Source organism: Physeter macrocephalus, chromosome 11 (assembly GCF_002837175.3).
Source record: "Physeter macrocephalus isolate SW-GA chromosome 11, ASM283717v5, whole genome shotgun sequence".
Taxonomy (NCBI): Eukaryota; Metazoa; Chordata; class Mammalia; order Artiodactyla; family Physeteridae; genus Physeter; species Physeter macrocephalus.
In genome coordinates this window covers 96,131,977-96,148,889 of record NC_041224.1, presented here as the reverse complement: position 1 = coordinate 96,148,889, position 16,913 = coordinate 96,131,977, and the positions used below count along the sequence as shown (strand labels likewise).

The 16,913-nt window shown below is 48.3% G+C and overlaps 2 protein-coding genes across 12 annotated transcripts in view; one reads left to right on the top strand and one right to left on the bottom strand.

Annotated features, from left to right (window-relative positions):
- CAPN3 (calpain 3) overlaps positions 1-12,250 on the top strand; it is a 49,636-nt gene extending 37,386 nt beyond the window's left edge. For 2 of the 9 annotated variants that reach the window (XM_028495437.1, XM_028495439.2), the window contains exons 11-23: positions 425-594; positions 935-946; positions 1,606-1,814; positions 2,574-2,610; positions 4,377-4,394; positions 7,997-8,110; positions 9,090-9,167; positions 9,549-9,767; positions 10,249-10,317; positions 10,407-10,485; positions 10,704-10,820; positions 11,147-11,205; positions 11,613-12,250. In XM_028495437.1, the coding sequence (XP_028351238.1) occupies positions 425-594; positions 935-946; positions 1,606-1,814; positions 2,574-2,610; positions 4,377-4,394; positions 7,997-8,110; positions 9,090-9,167; positions 9,549-9,767; positions 10,249-10,317; positions 10,407-10,485; positions 10,704-10,820; positions 11,147-11,205; positions 11,613-11,639 (1,208 nt within the window). In that variant the 3' untranslated portion in view covers positions 11,640-12,250. Of the gene's footprint in view, positions 1-424; positions 595-934; positions 971-1,605; positions 1,815-2,573; positions 2,615-4,376; positions 4,395-7,996; positions 8,111-9,089; positions 9,168-9,548; positions 9,768-10,248; positions 10,318-10,406; positions 10,486-10,703; positions 10,821-11,146; positions 11,206-11,612 lie in introns of all 9 variants that reach the window. The other 7 variants (XM_028495435.1, XM_028495438.2, XM_007104858.4 and 4 more) reach the window with 6 other exon arrangements.
- Positions 12,251-12,777: 527 nt separating this feature from the next.
- The window catches only part of ZNF106 (zinc finger protein 106), a 62,927-nt gene continuing 58,791 nt past the window's right edge, over positions 12,778-16,913 (bottom strand). For all 3 annotated transcript variants that reach the window (XM_028495419.2, XM_007104871.4, XM_028495420.2), the window contains one exon: positions 12,778-16,662. In XM_028495419.2, the coding sequence (XP_028351220.1) occupies positions 16,606-16,662 (57 nt within the window). In that variant the 3' untranslated portion in view covers positions 12,778-16,605. The remainder of the gene's footprint in view (positions 16,663-16,913) is intronic.

Below are 16,913 nucleotides of genomic sequence, written 5' to 3'. Positions count from 1 at the left end.
GGATCTGCAGCTCAAGCGTCACCAGCATGCAGGGAGCAGTTAGAAAGTGGGAGTTAATAAGACAGCCTAGGGAGGTAGAATGATGGGGTGAGAGAAGAGGCCTAGGACCAAATCCCAGGGACCAACAACACTGACGAGGCAGGTGAGGAAAGTGAAACCATCAGCAAAGACAGAGAATGAAAGTTCAGAGAGGAAGGAGGAGCCACACAGGCATCAGCGCAGCTCCACCTGTATAAAGGTGTAAAGGCTAACCCCCACACACCAAATAATTAGACAAATGCCTGGATCATTTTTTTTCCCTACATATTTGAGCACCTAGGTGTGGGGGGGATAGAGATAAATAGGTTCCCTCTGTCTCATCTCCCGTCCTGCCTTGTCTCTGAGAGGCAGATCTGAATGTACAATTCCTTTCTGCGGGGCACAGACACTTTCTGGACCAACCCTCAGTACCGTCTGAAGCTCCTGGAGGAGGACGACGACCCTGAAGACTCCGAGGTGATCTGCAGCTTCCTGGTGGCCCTGATGCAGAAGAACCGGCGGAAGGACCGGAAGCTGGGGGCCAACCTCTTCACCATCGGCTTCGCCATCTACGAGGTGCGCCGTCCCTGATCAGCTTCAGACCACCTTTTCAGGAAGGAGGCTTTCAGGGGGCTTCCCGAGGAGTCCCCCGGCTTCCCCAATACCCATGAGCCCCCCAAACTCCTGATATCGGGCCCACTTGTGTCAGAACCTCTTAGAAGTTTGTAACGAGTGGGAAAAAAACCCCGTCTAGGGGAGGTGGAGGCGGGCCAGGGCTCTCCAGGTAGGTACACGGGGAGTCAGACCCCTGCATTTGCTCTATGATTGCTAGCATGCCCTTTTGGCAAGCTTTCCATCCCCATTCAGATCTGAAATCACAGAATCTGAACACCTTCCTTTTCTGTTTCTCCCCAAGGTTCCCAAAGAGGTACAGAAGTGGAGCAGCCCAGCAGTGCGTGCAGCGTTACCCGGGGGCCTATGTCCACCTATGGCACATCGGGGAGCCTCCTGTGGGGTTTGTGGGCAGGACTACGATAGGAGAGGGCCTTGCCCTCATTACTCAACTCCAGAGCCAGGGCCTCAGGGTACTGCATGGCCTCCTGACCACCACCCCTACAATGTGCCCTTTCACCCCTCCCGCCAGAGACCGTCACACACTCACACACTCGCTCACACTCACACACAGAGTCACACAGACACATTCTGAGGCTGACTGCCCTCTTTGGGATGGAGGGATCGCCTCCCTCAGACCCCAGCCACGGCTCCCCCTACCTCCTTGGGGTCCTTCCCCAGCCTGGAGGTGATCTGCAGCTAAGCAGCGGCAGTTCTGGTAAGTGGCCCTGAGTGGGGGATGCCGGAGTTGACACTCACTTCTGGATCACAGCAGAAACGGAAGGGGATATGGACGGAGTAGGGAGCTCCAGGGATGTTGAACTATTCAAGGCCTTAGGAATCAGAAGTCGGTAGGTCATGACTATGAAACGGGTGACCAGGGAATCGGCAAGGAGGACTCCCTGGAGGAGGACTGAGCAGGACAGGGCGTCCCTCCCGAGGGGCTCAGGTCCCTTGGGCTCTTCTCTCCCTCAGATGCACGGGAACAAGCAGCACCTGCAGAAGGACTTCTTCCTGTACAACGCCTCCAAGGCCAGGAGCAAAACCTACATCAACATGCGGGAGGTGTCTGAGCGCTTCCGCCTGCCTCCCAGCGAGTACGTCATTGTGCCCTCCACCTACGAGCCCCACCAGGAGGGGGAATTCATCCTCCGGGTCTTCTCTGAAAAGAGGAACCTCTCTGAGTGAGTCCCAGCCTGGCTTTTCCCCCTAAGAGCCCACATGGCCCATTCCAGAGATTAGAGGTGTGAGGCAGCTGGACAGGTCTCCTCCAGGAGTCCTGGGATGTGCTGACCAGGCTGTACCTCTTCCCGTCTTCCCAAGCCACTGGCCACTTCTCTCCTACATCCATCCATCACACAGATAGTTATCGAGCACTTGCTATGTCCCAGGCACTCTTCCTCTAGGCACTGAGGATAGAGCAGTGAATTAAACAGAAGGAAATCCCTGCCCTCAGGGAGCTTAACATTCTAGCATGAGATGACAATGTACAGGAAAAAGTATACAGAGTATATTAGATTTAGATAAGTGATTAGGAGAAAAAATAAAGTGGGAGGAGGGATAGAAGCAGCTGGGGGTGATTGAACTTTTAGGGTTAGGGTGACCAGGGAGGCCAGCAAGGCCACATCCTGCCCTCTTGGTCATCAGAGATGAGTTCATAGGTCCTGCCACTTTGACCTCTGTCCCTAAAAGAAGCACAAGGTCCATGGATAGGTGGCTGGGTAATGCATTTGGGGAAATCTGGACAAAGCCAACAAGAAGCCCTGTGTCTGCACTTGGCTGCAGGGAATGATACCTGTGGTGGAGGATGTTAGTTCCTGGGGTTCTCTTGAGGTCAGTGCCAACTTGACTCTGAGAAGCCAGGTGACCTGAGCAAATCCCCTCTGTGCTTCCTACTTACTCCTGGTGACACTGAGATACCCTCATGTTTGTGTTCCTCACAGGGAAGTTGAGAATACAATCTCCGTGGATCGGCCAGTGGTAAGTGGTTTGGCTCTTACGTGTGACAAGGCCCAGGGCACAGGCGGGTGATGGAGGGGAGAGTGGGTATCAGCAGAGGGGTGTGGGAGTCTGGGGTGTGCAGAGCAATTACTCCGTGTTACTGCAACTTCTATGTGGCATGGCCTGAAGTCATGGGACTTATGTCCTGGGGATATTTAGTTAGTCCAGGGGCTAGAAGAACAGAAGAGAGTCCTAGAAGGAGAAGCAGTCTGAACAATTAGGGGGAGGGATCAAGGCCACAGGAAGGGATAACAACAGCAGCAGCCAGCTCTGGATTCTGAGTTAGAATCTCACATAGTAAAAAACCAGCCCTACACTGGCTCTGGAGTCAGCGTAAAAACCTGGGTATTCCACCCGCCAGCTCTGTGACCTAGACAAGTTATATAACTCCTCTGACTCAGTTTCCTACTCTGTAAAATAGGGATGGTAATATGTGCCTTGCAAAGCTTTTCTGAGCTTTGAATCAATGAGATCATGTACATGAAGGGTCTGGCAAAGCACGGGCCCTTAAATGGTGATTATTGTTCACGTGTTTTACCTTACAAGGTACTTCTCACATGTGTCAAATCACTTGATCCTTGCAAGGCTTCTGAGATGTAATAATAAGGTCATTCTCCCTGATTTTCAAGTAAGGAAGCAGAGGCGCAGTGGGGTTAAATGGCTCCCTTGAATCCACAGAGCTTGTAAATGGCAAGGCTGGAACTCACATCCAGATTCTCTGAGCCCAGACTCAGGCTCTCTCCCCCATCCCATGCCGAGGGCTGTCCCCCCCAGGGTGGGAGGCCCAGGGTTAGATGCACAGAGCTGGTGTGTGTTGGGGTCTCCTTGTGTTGAGGAGTCTTGTGACTGCCTTGGACTTTGGGCTCTGGCTAATAAATTGTCCCTCGTGTTCTGGGGGTGTGTCCTGGGCCAGTGACAGGACAGCAAATGCCCCACTGAGTTGTCTTCTGGGTAGTAACACTCATGGTTCTAATCCTGACCCTGTGCTAGTGGCAGATCTCCAAGTGCCTCTGAATTATCACAGATGTTGGTTTTAGTATTAAGTGCATTTGGTGCTAGTCTCATCTTTTGAATGTCAGTAATCAGTGTGTTTATCAGACGTTGCAAACTCAAAAGCTTACGGGGACTGGCATGTCACCTACCTGAGTGGAGCAGGCAGGCATGGGGGTTTTGGTGTCCCTACACTGGTATATTTGCCTGTAGTTCTCAACTGACCCTTGGTTTCAGTGTCGGAGAGACAACTGGTGTGGTGGTGTCTGCAGCAATCTGGAGGGTGCAGAGAGCTGCTGCTCCCAGCTCCCTGGATTGCTGTCACAGGGGGCCACAGGCCCGTGCAGACTGCCAGACCTTCTAATTTTAACAAAAAAAAACAAAACCCAAAACTCTGTAAGTCAAATAAAATTCATTTTTAGGCAAGTTTGGGTGAGCCACTTTTTTTGGTGTTTTAGTAACCAACTTCATTAAAAACTACAAAACATCTGCCAGAAGATCCCCTTCCTTGGCCATGTCCAGTAGCAGAGTGGACTATAGAAGCAAGGCCATAGCAGCTGGTAGTCTCTGGGCCTGGAGAATTCTCTTCTCCTTTCACCCTCCAGTCCCATTTGGCTCCATGTGACCTGGATTTCTGAACCCTGGAACCTCACCCCACACTGAGGACCAGGTCACAGGGAAGCCAAAAGCCACTGGATTTTCTGGGAACTTGCTTTTCACTTATTCTGCATTTATTATTTCCTTTCCTTGTGCAGAAGAAGAAAAAAACCAAGGTGGGTGTAAGAGGGTGAGTGGGCAGAGAGCATGGCGAGTGTTTGCGCATGAGCATGCGTGCACTGGACTTGCCCCCTCCCCCCAGCCCTCCATCTCCTTCCCTGAGTTCCTGTGGCATCTGTGGGTACACAGCAACAATAGCTAATGCTTGCCGAGTGGAGGCTACGCGCCAGGCACTCTTCTAGGTGTTTTCCATGGATTCTCTCAACCCTCACAGCAACTCTATCAGATTGGTACAGGCAGACCTCGGAGATATTGCAGGTTCAGTTCCAGACCAGCACAATAAAGCGAGTATCGGAATAAAGCAAGTCACACGAATTTTTTGGTTTCCCACTGCATATAAAAGTTACGTGTAGGGCTTCCCTGGTGGCGCAGTGGTTGCGCGTCCGCCTGCCGATGCAGGGGAACCGGGTTCGCGCCCCGATCTGGGAGGATCCCACATGCCGCGGAGCGGCTGGGCCCGTGAGCCATGGCCGCTGAGCCTGCGCGTCCGGAGCCTGTGCTCCACAACGGGAGAGGCCACAACAGAGGGAGGCCCGCATACCACATAAAAAAAAAAAAAAAGTTACGTGTACACTATACTGTAGTCTATTAAATGCGCAATAGCATTAAAACTAAAAAAAAAAGTACATACCTTAATTAAAAATACTTTATTGCTAAAAAATGCTAATCATCATCTGAGCCTTCAGCAAGTCACAGTAGTAACATCAAAGATCACTGACTGCAGACCACTATAACAAATAACATAATAATGAAAAAGTTTGAAATACTGCAAGAATTACCAAAATGACACAGAGACGCAAAGTGAGCAAATGCTGTTGGGAAAATGGCACCGATGACTTGCTCAACACGGGGTTGCCACAAACCTTCCATTTGTAAAAAGTGCAGTGTTTGCAAAGCACAATATAACAAGGTATGCCTGTACTACTATTATCTCCATTTTCAAAGGAAGAAAAAGTACAGGCAGATTGACTAACTTGCCCAAGATCACACAGCCAGTAAGTGGCGGAGCCAGCCCTTGGAACCAGGAGGTCTGGTTCTGCAGTCTGTGCTCTGAACCACCACGTTATATTGCCCGCTCATAAGAGGGAGGGAGAGGATGGCCCTCCAGTGAAAATGGGCCTGACACGGGGGTCCTGCAAAAACCAGAAGGAGCACCTCTTCTTTCTCAGAAATCGGTTTGGCTAAGCTAAGCAAGGCTTGATTCTTGAGGGTAATGGCAATGGGTTCCGTTCCTCAAGGGACAGAGAGTTGTGTGAGGATTTCCATGGAGAGTGAGGGCCTTGTGATGCCAGCTGCCTGCTCTGCAGACAGGACGGCTCCTTCTCCCTCCTCTATTTCCCTGCCTGCTCCCCACTCCTCCTTTTTTCTTAGCTTTCTGCGGAAGGGGTGGTTAGGACGCCCAGAGGGGCTGTCACTGCCAGGGCTCTTGTTCCAGGTGAAGCCTGTTGCAAATCCCCTCCTAAACAGTGACCTCTCTCTCTGAACTAAGACCCCCTAAGTCATGGGCCCTGATGGACTCTGCTTGCTGTGCGTGTCCAGATGGCATAGGGGAAAGGGGAAGAGAAGCTTCACTGGCACAGCCCCAGAGGAGCTGCTCAACGTGACTGTTATAGGGGAGAAATGAGGAGAGCTACCTGGACAGCTTCCCCTCCTGGGGTCTTAAGGAATAGTCCCTCCTGGTGTCCTGGTTAAGACCACTTTGCTGTAAGGACACCATCACTAAAGGTGACCACGTGTGCTAAGAGCATCTCAGGGGCCTCAGATGTAAGCTTCCGTCTGAGACCAAGGTCACTGTTTCCCTTGTGTGGTTTTGGAACTCGAGATTACAGTTGTAATCAACCCCATCCTTGCTCCATTCACCCCATAACTTCCCCATAGTCTTCAGGGTGGTAGTGCCTACAATAACGGTGCCCCTTTTAGAATTCTGGTTTGACCACCCAGAGTGCCATCCAGAAATGACTGACCTTTCGGCATCCTCAAGCCCACGGAGCAGTAGCCATAGGCTATCAGACAAGGTTTGGTGTTAGTGTTCATGACAGTGTCTGGAAGGATCCGGCATAGGGGTCCTCCAAGCACTGGTGCTGATGCAGACTGGAGTTGACATTCATCAAGCACTTACGCACCTAACACTGCATATTAAGGCACTGTGCTGGGGTTAAAATATACATTGTTTTCATTACAACAGTATCTACAAGGTAGGTGCTGTTATGATTCCCCTTTTATAGATGAGGATAAAGACTCAGAAGTACTTGCCTAAGGACACACAACTAATGGAACTGTAAATCATATCTGTCTGCTCCAAAACCCATGTTTCTTGCCCTCAGCTCTCTAGTGCAGGCCCCTTACACTCCATTGCCTGTGTTGCCCAGACCCACACTTGGGCCCCAAGATGTGTGCCTGGCAGGGGTGCCCCATGGCCACACCATGTCCATGGGCACACCATTTCCATGGGCACACATCCCCGCCTCAGACTGTGAGCCCCACTGCTCTGGGATTCCCTACAAGCATCAGTTACTTGAACAAGACCCTTTGCTTGGAAGGCAGAGCAAGCCAAGGTATTTGGGGCCTCCTGGGAGCCAAAGCCGGGGAAGCTCTTTCCATAGGTCTGTCCATTTGTGCTGTCCCAGACGAACAGTATGGAAAGGCAAATGGGGACTCAGAGAGCGGTCAGGTTCCATTTCTGCTCTGAGAGACTCTGATTGCCCCCTTGCTCTCTGCACTGCAGCCACCAGCCTAGCCTTTCTCCTCTGGCTTTCCCTGTGGGATGTATACACCAACCAGTACCGGCACAGCATGGCGGCTGCTCTCCACCCTTTTATATCCTCCTCACTTGCATGAGCATGTCTGGCAAATACTCCTTATATTTGTGTAGAATCTTAAATGTTTTTGCAATACAGTTTTACATTCAGTATCCCATGTGAGCCCCATAAGAGCCCAATGAGAAAGCCAAAGCAGGTTTTATCATCCCCATTAATAGATGAGTAAACTGAGTCCAGAGGATATTTCTCAGATGTGAGGGGTACAGCTGGGACGCCAGCCAAGTGTTCTGACCTCACTCACTGACCATGCCATTAATCAGAGTCCTCTTTTCAATGTGTCCTCTGCTGAGTCCTAGAGGTTCCTTGGAGGTGCCTCAGTAGCTGCCACGGTGATGTGGGGATGCTGAGGGAAAAGAGCTCTGCCTTCTTCATCAAGCAGAGAAGCTCTGTTTTTAATGACTTCTGGGGAAATTTAATTTGAACAGTGTTTCCATTTGAAAAAAAAAATCTACAAAATACTTGAAAATCACTGCACTAGATCATGCTGCTTTTAGCATTCTTAGCATTTTCACGTGTACTAACTACCTTGCTTAATCCTCATGATTCTTCCATGAGAAGATAAGGAACTGAAGTCCAGAGAGACTTAGCATCTTTCCCCAAGTCACACGCTTGTTAGTGGCAGAGATGGAGGTTGAACGGAGGTTCAGGAACTCCCAACTCTGCTCTTTCCCTCTTCACTGGACAAAGCTGGTCCAGGAGGGAGGCTGCCTCCTTGTGCCCGCTCAGCCAGTAATCCTTGTTTCCTTCCTGCCCCCTCCCCACTTCCCTCCTCTCTCCAGCCTATCATCTTCGTTTCAGACAGAGCACACAGCAACAAGGAGCTGGTTGTGGACCAGGAATCAGAAGAGGGCAAAGACAAAACAAGCCCTGATAAGCAGGCGAAATCCCCACAGGTTTCCTAGCATGTGCATGAATGGGGTAGCCAGCACACAACTGAGGTCTATCCTCTCGGGGTGCATGGGGGTTGGAGGGGCCACAGGGGTGAGGTGTCCCTTTAACATCTAGAGGTTTGGGTTTGTCCCACTGACCTTTTCTCTCATCAAGTTGTCCTAAAATTTGGGATGCTGCCTGGGTGAATGTCTTGGGGTTGGCTGCCACACCAAGCTGGTCCTGGCCTGGGAAGGACAGGCTGAGCCTCCCCGCTGGAGCCCATCCAGCCAGGAAAGAAGGAGGGATGCAAAGCCTAAGACAGCAGCAGCTTGAGATGGAACAACTCCTGTTTCCTGGTGTCATTATCAATGGGGAGGATAAAGAATAGTAGTGGAAAAGGGGGATGACACCAGAAATGGAGTCCTCCAGAGTTCAGGGGATGGTGTTGGGGTGGGGGGAGGTGGTCATATAAAGCTTACAGGAGGTTAGACTAAGAGGCAAAAGTCCACAGATAAATCCAGGGCTCTCTCTAACCTGTAGTGCCCATGCAATGGAGTGGGGAGGGGAGGAGGGTCCTCTGAAGATTTGGCCTTGACGACAGAGGCAGCTGGAGGTATCAGATTGGTCTGGCCCCCTCTGTCCTGCTGGGGCTGATTTGGTTGGGATGGTCAGGCTCAAAACAGTGGAGGGGGCTCTAGCTGGTAGGGATGGGGGGAGAGGACCAAGAGGGCTGTCTACATGATTGCAGAGCTAATATACCTCCTCTGGTTAGAATGTCTGAGCTGCGGGGGTATGGAGTGAAGGGTCACTTGGGCCTAGACGATTCTCACTCCAGATCACCAGGTTCAACTGAGAAAGAAGAGCATTTGCCCTGTACCCAGCTCCTGCTGCCACCTAGGGCTGTTTTAGGCACCTGGCTCCTTCAGTCCAGAAGGAACTTTCCTCTCAGGTCTGTCCATCTCCCTGGTCCTCACCAACCAGTTTTTCTTTGCGCTTCCATAGTCAGAGCCCGGCAACGCTGACCAGGAAAGTGAGGAACAGCAGCAATTCAAGAACATTTTCAGGCAGATAGCAGGCGAAGTGAGTACCTCCAACCCTGACTCCCACAGACACTCCTCTCCTTGATTAATTGCTCAATTTGCCAGTTATTTCACTATGGCTCAGTAGAGGTCATTTTGGCTTTTGGTGGAAACAGGGTGTATGAGTGTAGCGCAGAAATCCACAAGTGAAGTCCTCGAGTTTTTGACCAACACACCCACTGGGTGGCTCTGAGCTGCCCACTGCAGTCTGAACAGCTGAGGCTGCAGGGTGTCTTCCTCAGAAGAGCCCCAGCTTCCCCACGACAGAATAGCCCTGGCAGGAACTTTACAACCACGGACAGCCGGGATTTGTTTTGCAAAGCCTATGCTTCATCAGTTGCTGTACTCTTGAACCATCACTCTCTTCTCCCTTCCTCCTCAGGACATGGAGATCTGTGCAGATGAGCTCAAGAATATCCTTAACAGAGTTGTGAACAAACGTGAGTGGCTCAAACTCTGTGAGAAACAGGTGGGTGGTGGGGGGAGTGTGTCCAGTTATCTGAAAGCAGCTCCTCACTCTTCTCCATACCTCCCAGATAAGGATCTGAAGACACAAGGCTTCACGCTGGAGTCCTGCCGTAGCATGATTGCTCTCATGGACGTATCCTTTCTGCCACCCCTTCCCAAGCCTCTATCATCAGCCCCTGTGCAGCCTCTGGGGGCTAAGGCAACAATGGGGGGGGACCAGTCAAGCAGAGGGGCTCAAATTCATGCCCGAGGAAAGATTTAAGGAGGCCCTGAGTTAGAACTTCCTGGCTGCTGGTCTGAAAGGGGCTGTTGGAGGAGGTACAGTTGGGAAGAATGCTGGCCCCTGTTCTTAACCTCAGGCCTGGGATTCTGCCCGAGGCCCTGCCTAATGAAAGTGGTCCTTAGGAGAAAGGTTCCCTGGGTTATAGAGCAGGCATTAATTTTGACTCGGGAAGCATAGAGGGGGGTGTTAAATACCAGGACAGGGCAGAGTGGGATATCCTGGGCAAGGCTCTCCTATCGGGCTACCTTCCCTGCACAGCCCCCTAGAAAGCCCTCTCCCCATCCAGGGGGATTCTGCTATGTGCCCTGTAGCCCTGACTTCCTTCCTCCAGACAGACGGCTCTGGGAGACTGAACCTGCAAGAGTTCCATCACCTCTGGAAGAAGATTAAAGCCTGGCAGGTGGGATGAGAGAACGAAGGTGGGAGTGAGGAAGGGATTGATTCAGAGATTCAGTGTGCAACCTCTGTCCTCAAATTTTCTATTGCCAGAAAATTTTCAAGCACTATGACACAGACCAATCCGGCACCATCAACAGCTATGAGATGCGAAATGCAGTCAATGACGCAGGTGTGGGGAAGAAAGGGGGTGGCCAGGATGTGGACTGGAGCCGGTGGGAGCGGGAATGGGAGGGCGGGGGGGCCACTTGGGCCCTACTAGAGAAAGGAATGAGAGAGGGCTTCTCGCTTTCCTCTCCCAGGCCCCAGAATGACCAGGAGGCAGGGGAGATAGCATGCAGGCCTGAGGGCTCCAACCCTACTCCCACCTCTCCTGTGCTCCCCCCACAGGCTTCCACCTCAACAGCCAGCTCTACGACATCATCACCATGCGCTATGCAGACAGGTCCATGAATATCGACTTCGACAGCTTCATCTGCTGCTTCCTCAGGCTGGAGGGCATGTTCAGTAAGTGGACAGCTACCCTTTTGCTCTCTTTGCCCCTCCTGCCCCCTCTCCTGCAGCTACAGCTGTGGTGGTGGGAATCTCCACTAACTGACCTACTGTATGACCTTGGACAAATCCCAATCTACTCTATTCAGATTGAACAAAGGTGAAGGGCCTCTTTAGGCTCAGAATGGGATGGCAAAGGGAGGGTTACTGGTGGTACTCTGCCTGGTAGATTTTTGTGCTGAAGAGCAGCACTTAGCACACGGTCCTGTTAAGAAAAGGTACAGCAGTGGAGGGGGACTGAGCCTTTAACTGGCCTCTGGCCTGTGCTTTCTTCCACACAGGAGCTTTTAATGCATTTGACAAGGATGGTGACGGTATCATCAAACTCAACGTTCTAGAGGTAAAGCCTAATAAAAGCAGTACAATCCCCCTGTACCTTAAAATTCAAGGTAGAGGAATCCAAGAGGAAGACTGGACACACTATGTGCTCCTCACTTCCCAATGGTGGTGGAGGGATGGGATGGGAAAGGAACATAAAGGGAAGCTCACAGCTCAGCAGGATGTGGCTCATAGGGAACGTGTACTGGGGGAAGGCTCCAAAGAGGCCTCAGTTCTACAATGACTTTATGCTGGAAAATATGTACCTTCTAGGAGAGATCTGTGGGAAGGATGCAGTAAACCGCTGCTTCTCAGAAAATCTTCCCAGTGTCTGGCATGCTGGGGCTGACCCTTTCCTCTACCCTGTTAGATCCCTAGGGCTGGGCTCTTTTCTTGTTTGCATTCTGATCTTGGGACTTCCTCTTTCAGTGGCTGCAGCTCACCATGTATGCCTGAACCAAGCTGGCCTCATCCAAGGCCATGCAGGATCACTCAGGATTTCAATTTCACCCAACAGAGCTAGAGCCACTTACCTCAAAGAACACAGTAGCTGCACCCCCAGCAGACCTCCAGGCACCTCATCGGTCTTGTTCCTCCTCTACTCACTTCCTTCTCAGCCTCAGGGTATCTGTCCATCTGTCATGCCCAGCCTCACCCTTTAGTTAAGGAATGGGGAAGGGAGAACAACTCTGTCCCTGTGCCACATGGAGGCAAGTGTCTCTGTCTGCCTCAGCTAGCCATGGCCCAGTGACAGCTTTGCTTGGAGTCTGAGCGGCCTCAGCTCTGAAGCAAATACTCCCTTTAGCTTGCCCTCGGCTGTTCGCAGAAGCATTTGCCAGTGGCACTCAACACTTCCTGGTGCTAGAGCCCTCTATCACCTTTATATTCTCCCACTCACGGGACAGCAGCCCAATGAGCGTTTGGTTCTGCCTGACTGTTTCAGGATGGGCCTGCTCCAGAGTAAACCAGCTCAGCAGAAGAGGGTTGGACACTTTGGGTTATCTGACTCATAAGTCTGGTTGCATTTTGAAAAAAGTTGATCTAAATAAAGGCACCTGTATAGCTGGCTTGATCGTGTTTTGTTTTCTCACATTTAGATGTCAGCCATAGCAGGGATGAGTAGCTCCAATCTTACCCATCACGTATAGAGAGCCGTAGTTTCAGAACACAGCAATGGAAAATACACGCATACACAAATAAATCCTAAACCCCACTTTAATCATGCCTTTTGCTATTTCTTGAGCACAGGAATCACTCAGATACTTTCCAAGATACATGAGGAAAGGAAGGGGAATAGCTGATGGTGTCTAGATCAAGACAAAATGGGTCACCTATAACCGGAGGGGCCAGTTACCTGAGTGTAATGGAGCAGAGATAAAGTTTTAAATCCTAGTTCCTCCACTAATATTGACCTACTGTGTGACCTTGGACAAATCCTTATATGTAGCTGTCTGCTGAGCTTATCTGGACCATGATCTGTGGCATATCTACAACCATCTTTCATTTTCTACCCAATTTCCTTCTTATTCTCTATACCAATGTGGGAAAGAAGGGTTTGGCTATGAATATGCAGATAAGGTAACAAAAATAAACAATTAGTAAAAGTACTTTATTTTCCCCTTATATTTGCTTTATATCTTGCTTTACAAAGTTAGGAAGTTCGCAGCTTTATACCAAAATGTAAGAAGGCTAAGCTATTTGCTTATAAACATTTTTGCAGTCAAGTGTCATCTGATTTCATTCTTCTAACCCATATTCAATTAAAAAAAAAAAATCAGACACCAAGGATGCTGGCACAGCTCTAGGGCATATATTTCTCTTGAGTAGGAGAAAGATCTTCAATAGCCTTTCCTCCTTGACTCCCTCCTCCCTCAATTCAATTGGGCTACTACCTTGAATTTAGAAGAAATCTGGGAAACGTTAGTTACCATGTGACCCTGCAAGGCCACATACTTGGGGGTTGGAGGTGAGGTTAGAAGTTACTGTCTGGTAAGCAGTAGGTTTGGTTTAATCAGGATTTCACATCCACTTGTATATGGAACTCAGTATAACCCAAATCATCTCTACCACAGCTTCTAATTCTAACCATTAGACAGCTTCTCTGAAATCCTGAGGAATCTGATGATTTGGGGCAGGGATAAAATCACTGTTTTAACAATGTGGCAGGCATGGCCTCCTTAACAGTTTTAGGAGTTCTCCTTTAGGTAACAGGAACAAAATTTATAAGACAGTGTATATAAATTGCAAACCAGAGGGTACATGCTGTTTAAATCCCACTTCACAATATACTTTCATTTCCCCTCCAATGAATTCTCTTCCATAAAATATACCATACCATTCCGCTAAGTTTTGTACACCTACTCCCACCAAATCATCCACATACCTAGTCACTAAAGTTGTGCACTGTATAATCTACCAAAAAGAAAAAAACAAAAAACCCTTTGTTAGGCAAATAATCACTTAAATGGCAGTGATGTTGCCTATAAATTATAGATAGGTCAGGAGCTAAACACTCAACTGCTAACTCTTCTGAGGCAGAAAAAAAATTCTCCACAAAAGCAGGAGTGTAACAGCAATGACGTTCTCTCAAATTCAAGTAACATCAGGTCAAGATAACTTTGTATTGTGTTTAACTGCTTTATACTGAGTAGAGCAGTACACCAAAATTTTGAACCTGATTAAAAACTTCAGGATAAAACTTGAAGTGACTGATATTTCATCAGAATAAACTGCCATTAAAACCCTAGCATATGCACACAAAAGGATTTATGCTGTGGTTAGAAGTAAACACAAGTAATTAAAAACAACATTCTAAAAATGGCCTCCAATTCCTTATAAGAAATGAGTTGTGTTTTGTCAGGTCATGTAACAATTTTTTTCCTCAACTAAGTACTAAATATCAGAGCCAACACAAATCCCTGAGCCACTGCTCTACTCTGAGGGGGAACAGAAGGCCAGAATCAGCCAAGACATTGTAGAAGACTTAAAACAAGACTTTTGCATAACTTTCAAGACACTTAAAAGTAATAACATACAACCATAAGCAGCCAAGATGCTTATGGTGCCTTTATTTCTAAACAGATGGCTACAACAGTGCATTTAGGGCAATATACTAACCTGATGTTAAACGAATTTTACACATTCTTGAAACAAAAACATTATTGCCACGGCTTCAAAGAAAATTCTTGTGAAATGAGGAAAAGTATTACAAGTATAGGTGCCCACGCGCATACACATGTACAAGGAACATCCACAACTGCACACATAAAGGCAGATAGACTGTGCACGATTCTATGAAAGATAAGCTCAAATCAGTTTTTACTGATTCTATCAGTCTGTTCATACCTACAACAGTTCCCCATGACTGACCAAAATCTCACATACCCCCTTCTAGCTGTACAGAGGCTCCACCACTCTCATCTTTTCAGACATGTCCTCAGGCAGGACAGAAAGGCACCAACGCAACAGAGTATGCAAGACTTCCTCAGCACACTGCCCAGCCAACGTGGAAATGTGGGTTCACTATAGCCCAAAGGAAAATGCCAGGTTTAGCAATAAATCCAAACGTACTTTCCTGGGAATCACCATTCCCAAACCCACAGAACAGCTTAGCTTCTCTGGTCACCTGTACAGGAAATGGGGTGAGAGATGGGAATGCTTGCTCTCAGACAGAAACAGCACACATAAACTTTATGCAACAGGATCGTCTCTGTTCTCTCTCAAGTATCATGCAAATCTCAATAGTGTGGTCAACACAAGAGTTCTGCCATTCATAAGGACAGAAGTAAATAGCTTGTGGAGCCATTCATTATCTAAATGTAGCTCCTAGATTAGTTCTTAATGGTTTTTTTGGATCCAGTAAGAACCACTGGAGGCTTCCCTGGAAAAAAAACACCTACTTAGTCTTACACACAATTCCAGGGGGTCTGGATACCCTCTTGAAACCTATCCATGAACCCCTGGGGAAGTCCCCCTGCCCCAGAGCCTGAGTGAAGACATGTGAGTAGAAGTGTGTGCACTAAGATGGGTGGAGATAAACCTGGATGCTCTGCAGTCCTAGGAAAGAACAGGCATCACATCTGAAGCTTGGTATGTGGCGCTGGGCTCTTCTCCCTTTTCCTCTCTCTCTCTGTAGAATCTTTTAGAGTTTTGAGAATCTAGAAACAAAAGGCTGGAAAGCAACACCTCCATGGCTTTTCTTAAGAGACCAGAGAAAATCCAAAAACAAAGCAGTCTCATGAAGGCTTTGTTCATTTGGCTGCTCTCAATGGACAGGTAGGGTCTCTCCCTTCATCCTACTCCACCCTTCCTTCCCAGCTAGTGGGGAGGTGAAGGCAAGACATTGGTCTTTAAGAAGCCTGCTTGAGGCCTTGAAAACTATATTCAGATGCTTTATCCTGACTCCCCCATTTGGGTACTGCGGGTGGGTGGAAAGTACCCTGTGAACCCAGGGGAAGTATATGATGGCTACTGTCAGTCTAGGCACAGCCAGAGAATAGAAGAGTGGGGTTTGGCAATGAAGTAAATGAAAAGGTTTCAAACCCACAGCCCGCCTGGAGAGTCAGAAGCTGGAAAGAGAGATAAAGGTTATACCTCCAGTTCGAACACCCTGCCAATACCTGCAGTGAGTGCCCAGGTCTAACAGTGAGATTTCCAAGTAGACATTAGGTCTATGCACTGCCTTGAACTGAGCACTCTATCAAAATCTGCAGAAGTTCAATAGGAAGTACTGTCTGTAAGGACTTGTCATTATGTGATTTGCTGCCTGAGTTCCTAAAATATAATCAGGAGAGCAGTTACTCTAACTGTTAAAAACCTACTGTGTGTCCCTTTAGCATTTAAAGCCAGCTCTGTCTATCTACAAAGAGCATACTGAAACACACTGTACATAATTGTTAAGAAAGGAAACTATTTGCTTCCAATTTAAATATCCAGCTGTTACAATTAACTGATTGTAATAATTAAGGAGAAATTAAAACTGATCCTAAAAATCTAGCATTGGACAAATTTGTACTTAAAAGCCTGCCTATAGGTTTAACCATCATAAGAAGAGAAACTAAAAATCACAGACTGAAATCAATAAAATATACATATGATTAGGGTCAAACTGGTAGCCAATTAAGATCTGTATCTTTAATAAACATCTGGAGAACACCAGTAGCATAAATTACTATATGCCATGCTGTCCCAGAAGAGTATGGTTCCTTAAAAATCTGTTTAAATATGACAAACCTCCAGCAAGAACTTAGAAGTGTAACCTATCATCCCATAGAGCTGCCCAGACTTATGCTAGTGGTAAGCCTGGCTAGTAACCACTCTCTCCTTCCCTGATTCACTAGGGAAGGGAAGACACTGGCCTGTGTAAGGGGCTGATGTGAAATTAGTTCAACTAAAGACTTCCCAACATGGGAGGCAAAAAACTTCATGAATCAATTTTGCTGTCATCCTCAGCATGTCGTTCAATATGTCCTGCAGCATCCTAGGAATAAAGGGAAAAGGGCCCATGAGAGAAAGGATGGTAGTAGGACAAGAGAAAGTCAAAGCCAGGGAGCTTCACAGGTACATTCTAAGATCCATACATGAAAGGCAGTTAGGACCCAGCACTCTAATTTACATGGAACTGCGCACTTAAAGATGAGTTCTTAACAAGAGCACTGCAATAAACCTCTAGGTTCAGTTACTGGACTGGAAACATGTGAAAACATTCTCTTTAGACATTTTCTCAAAAAC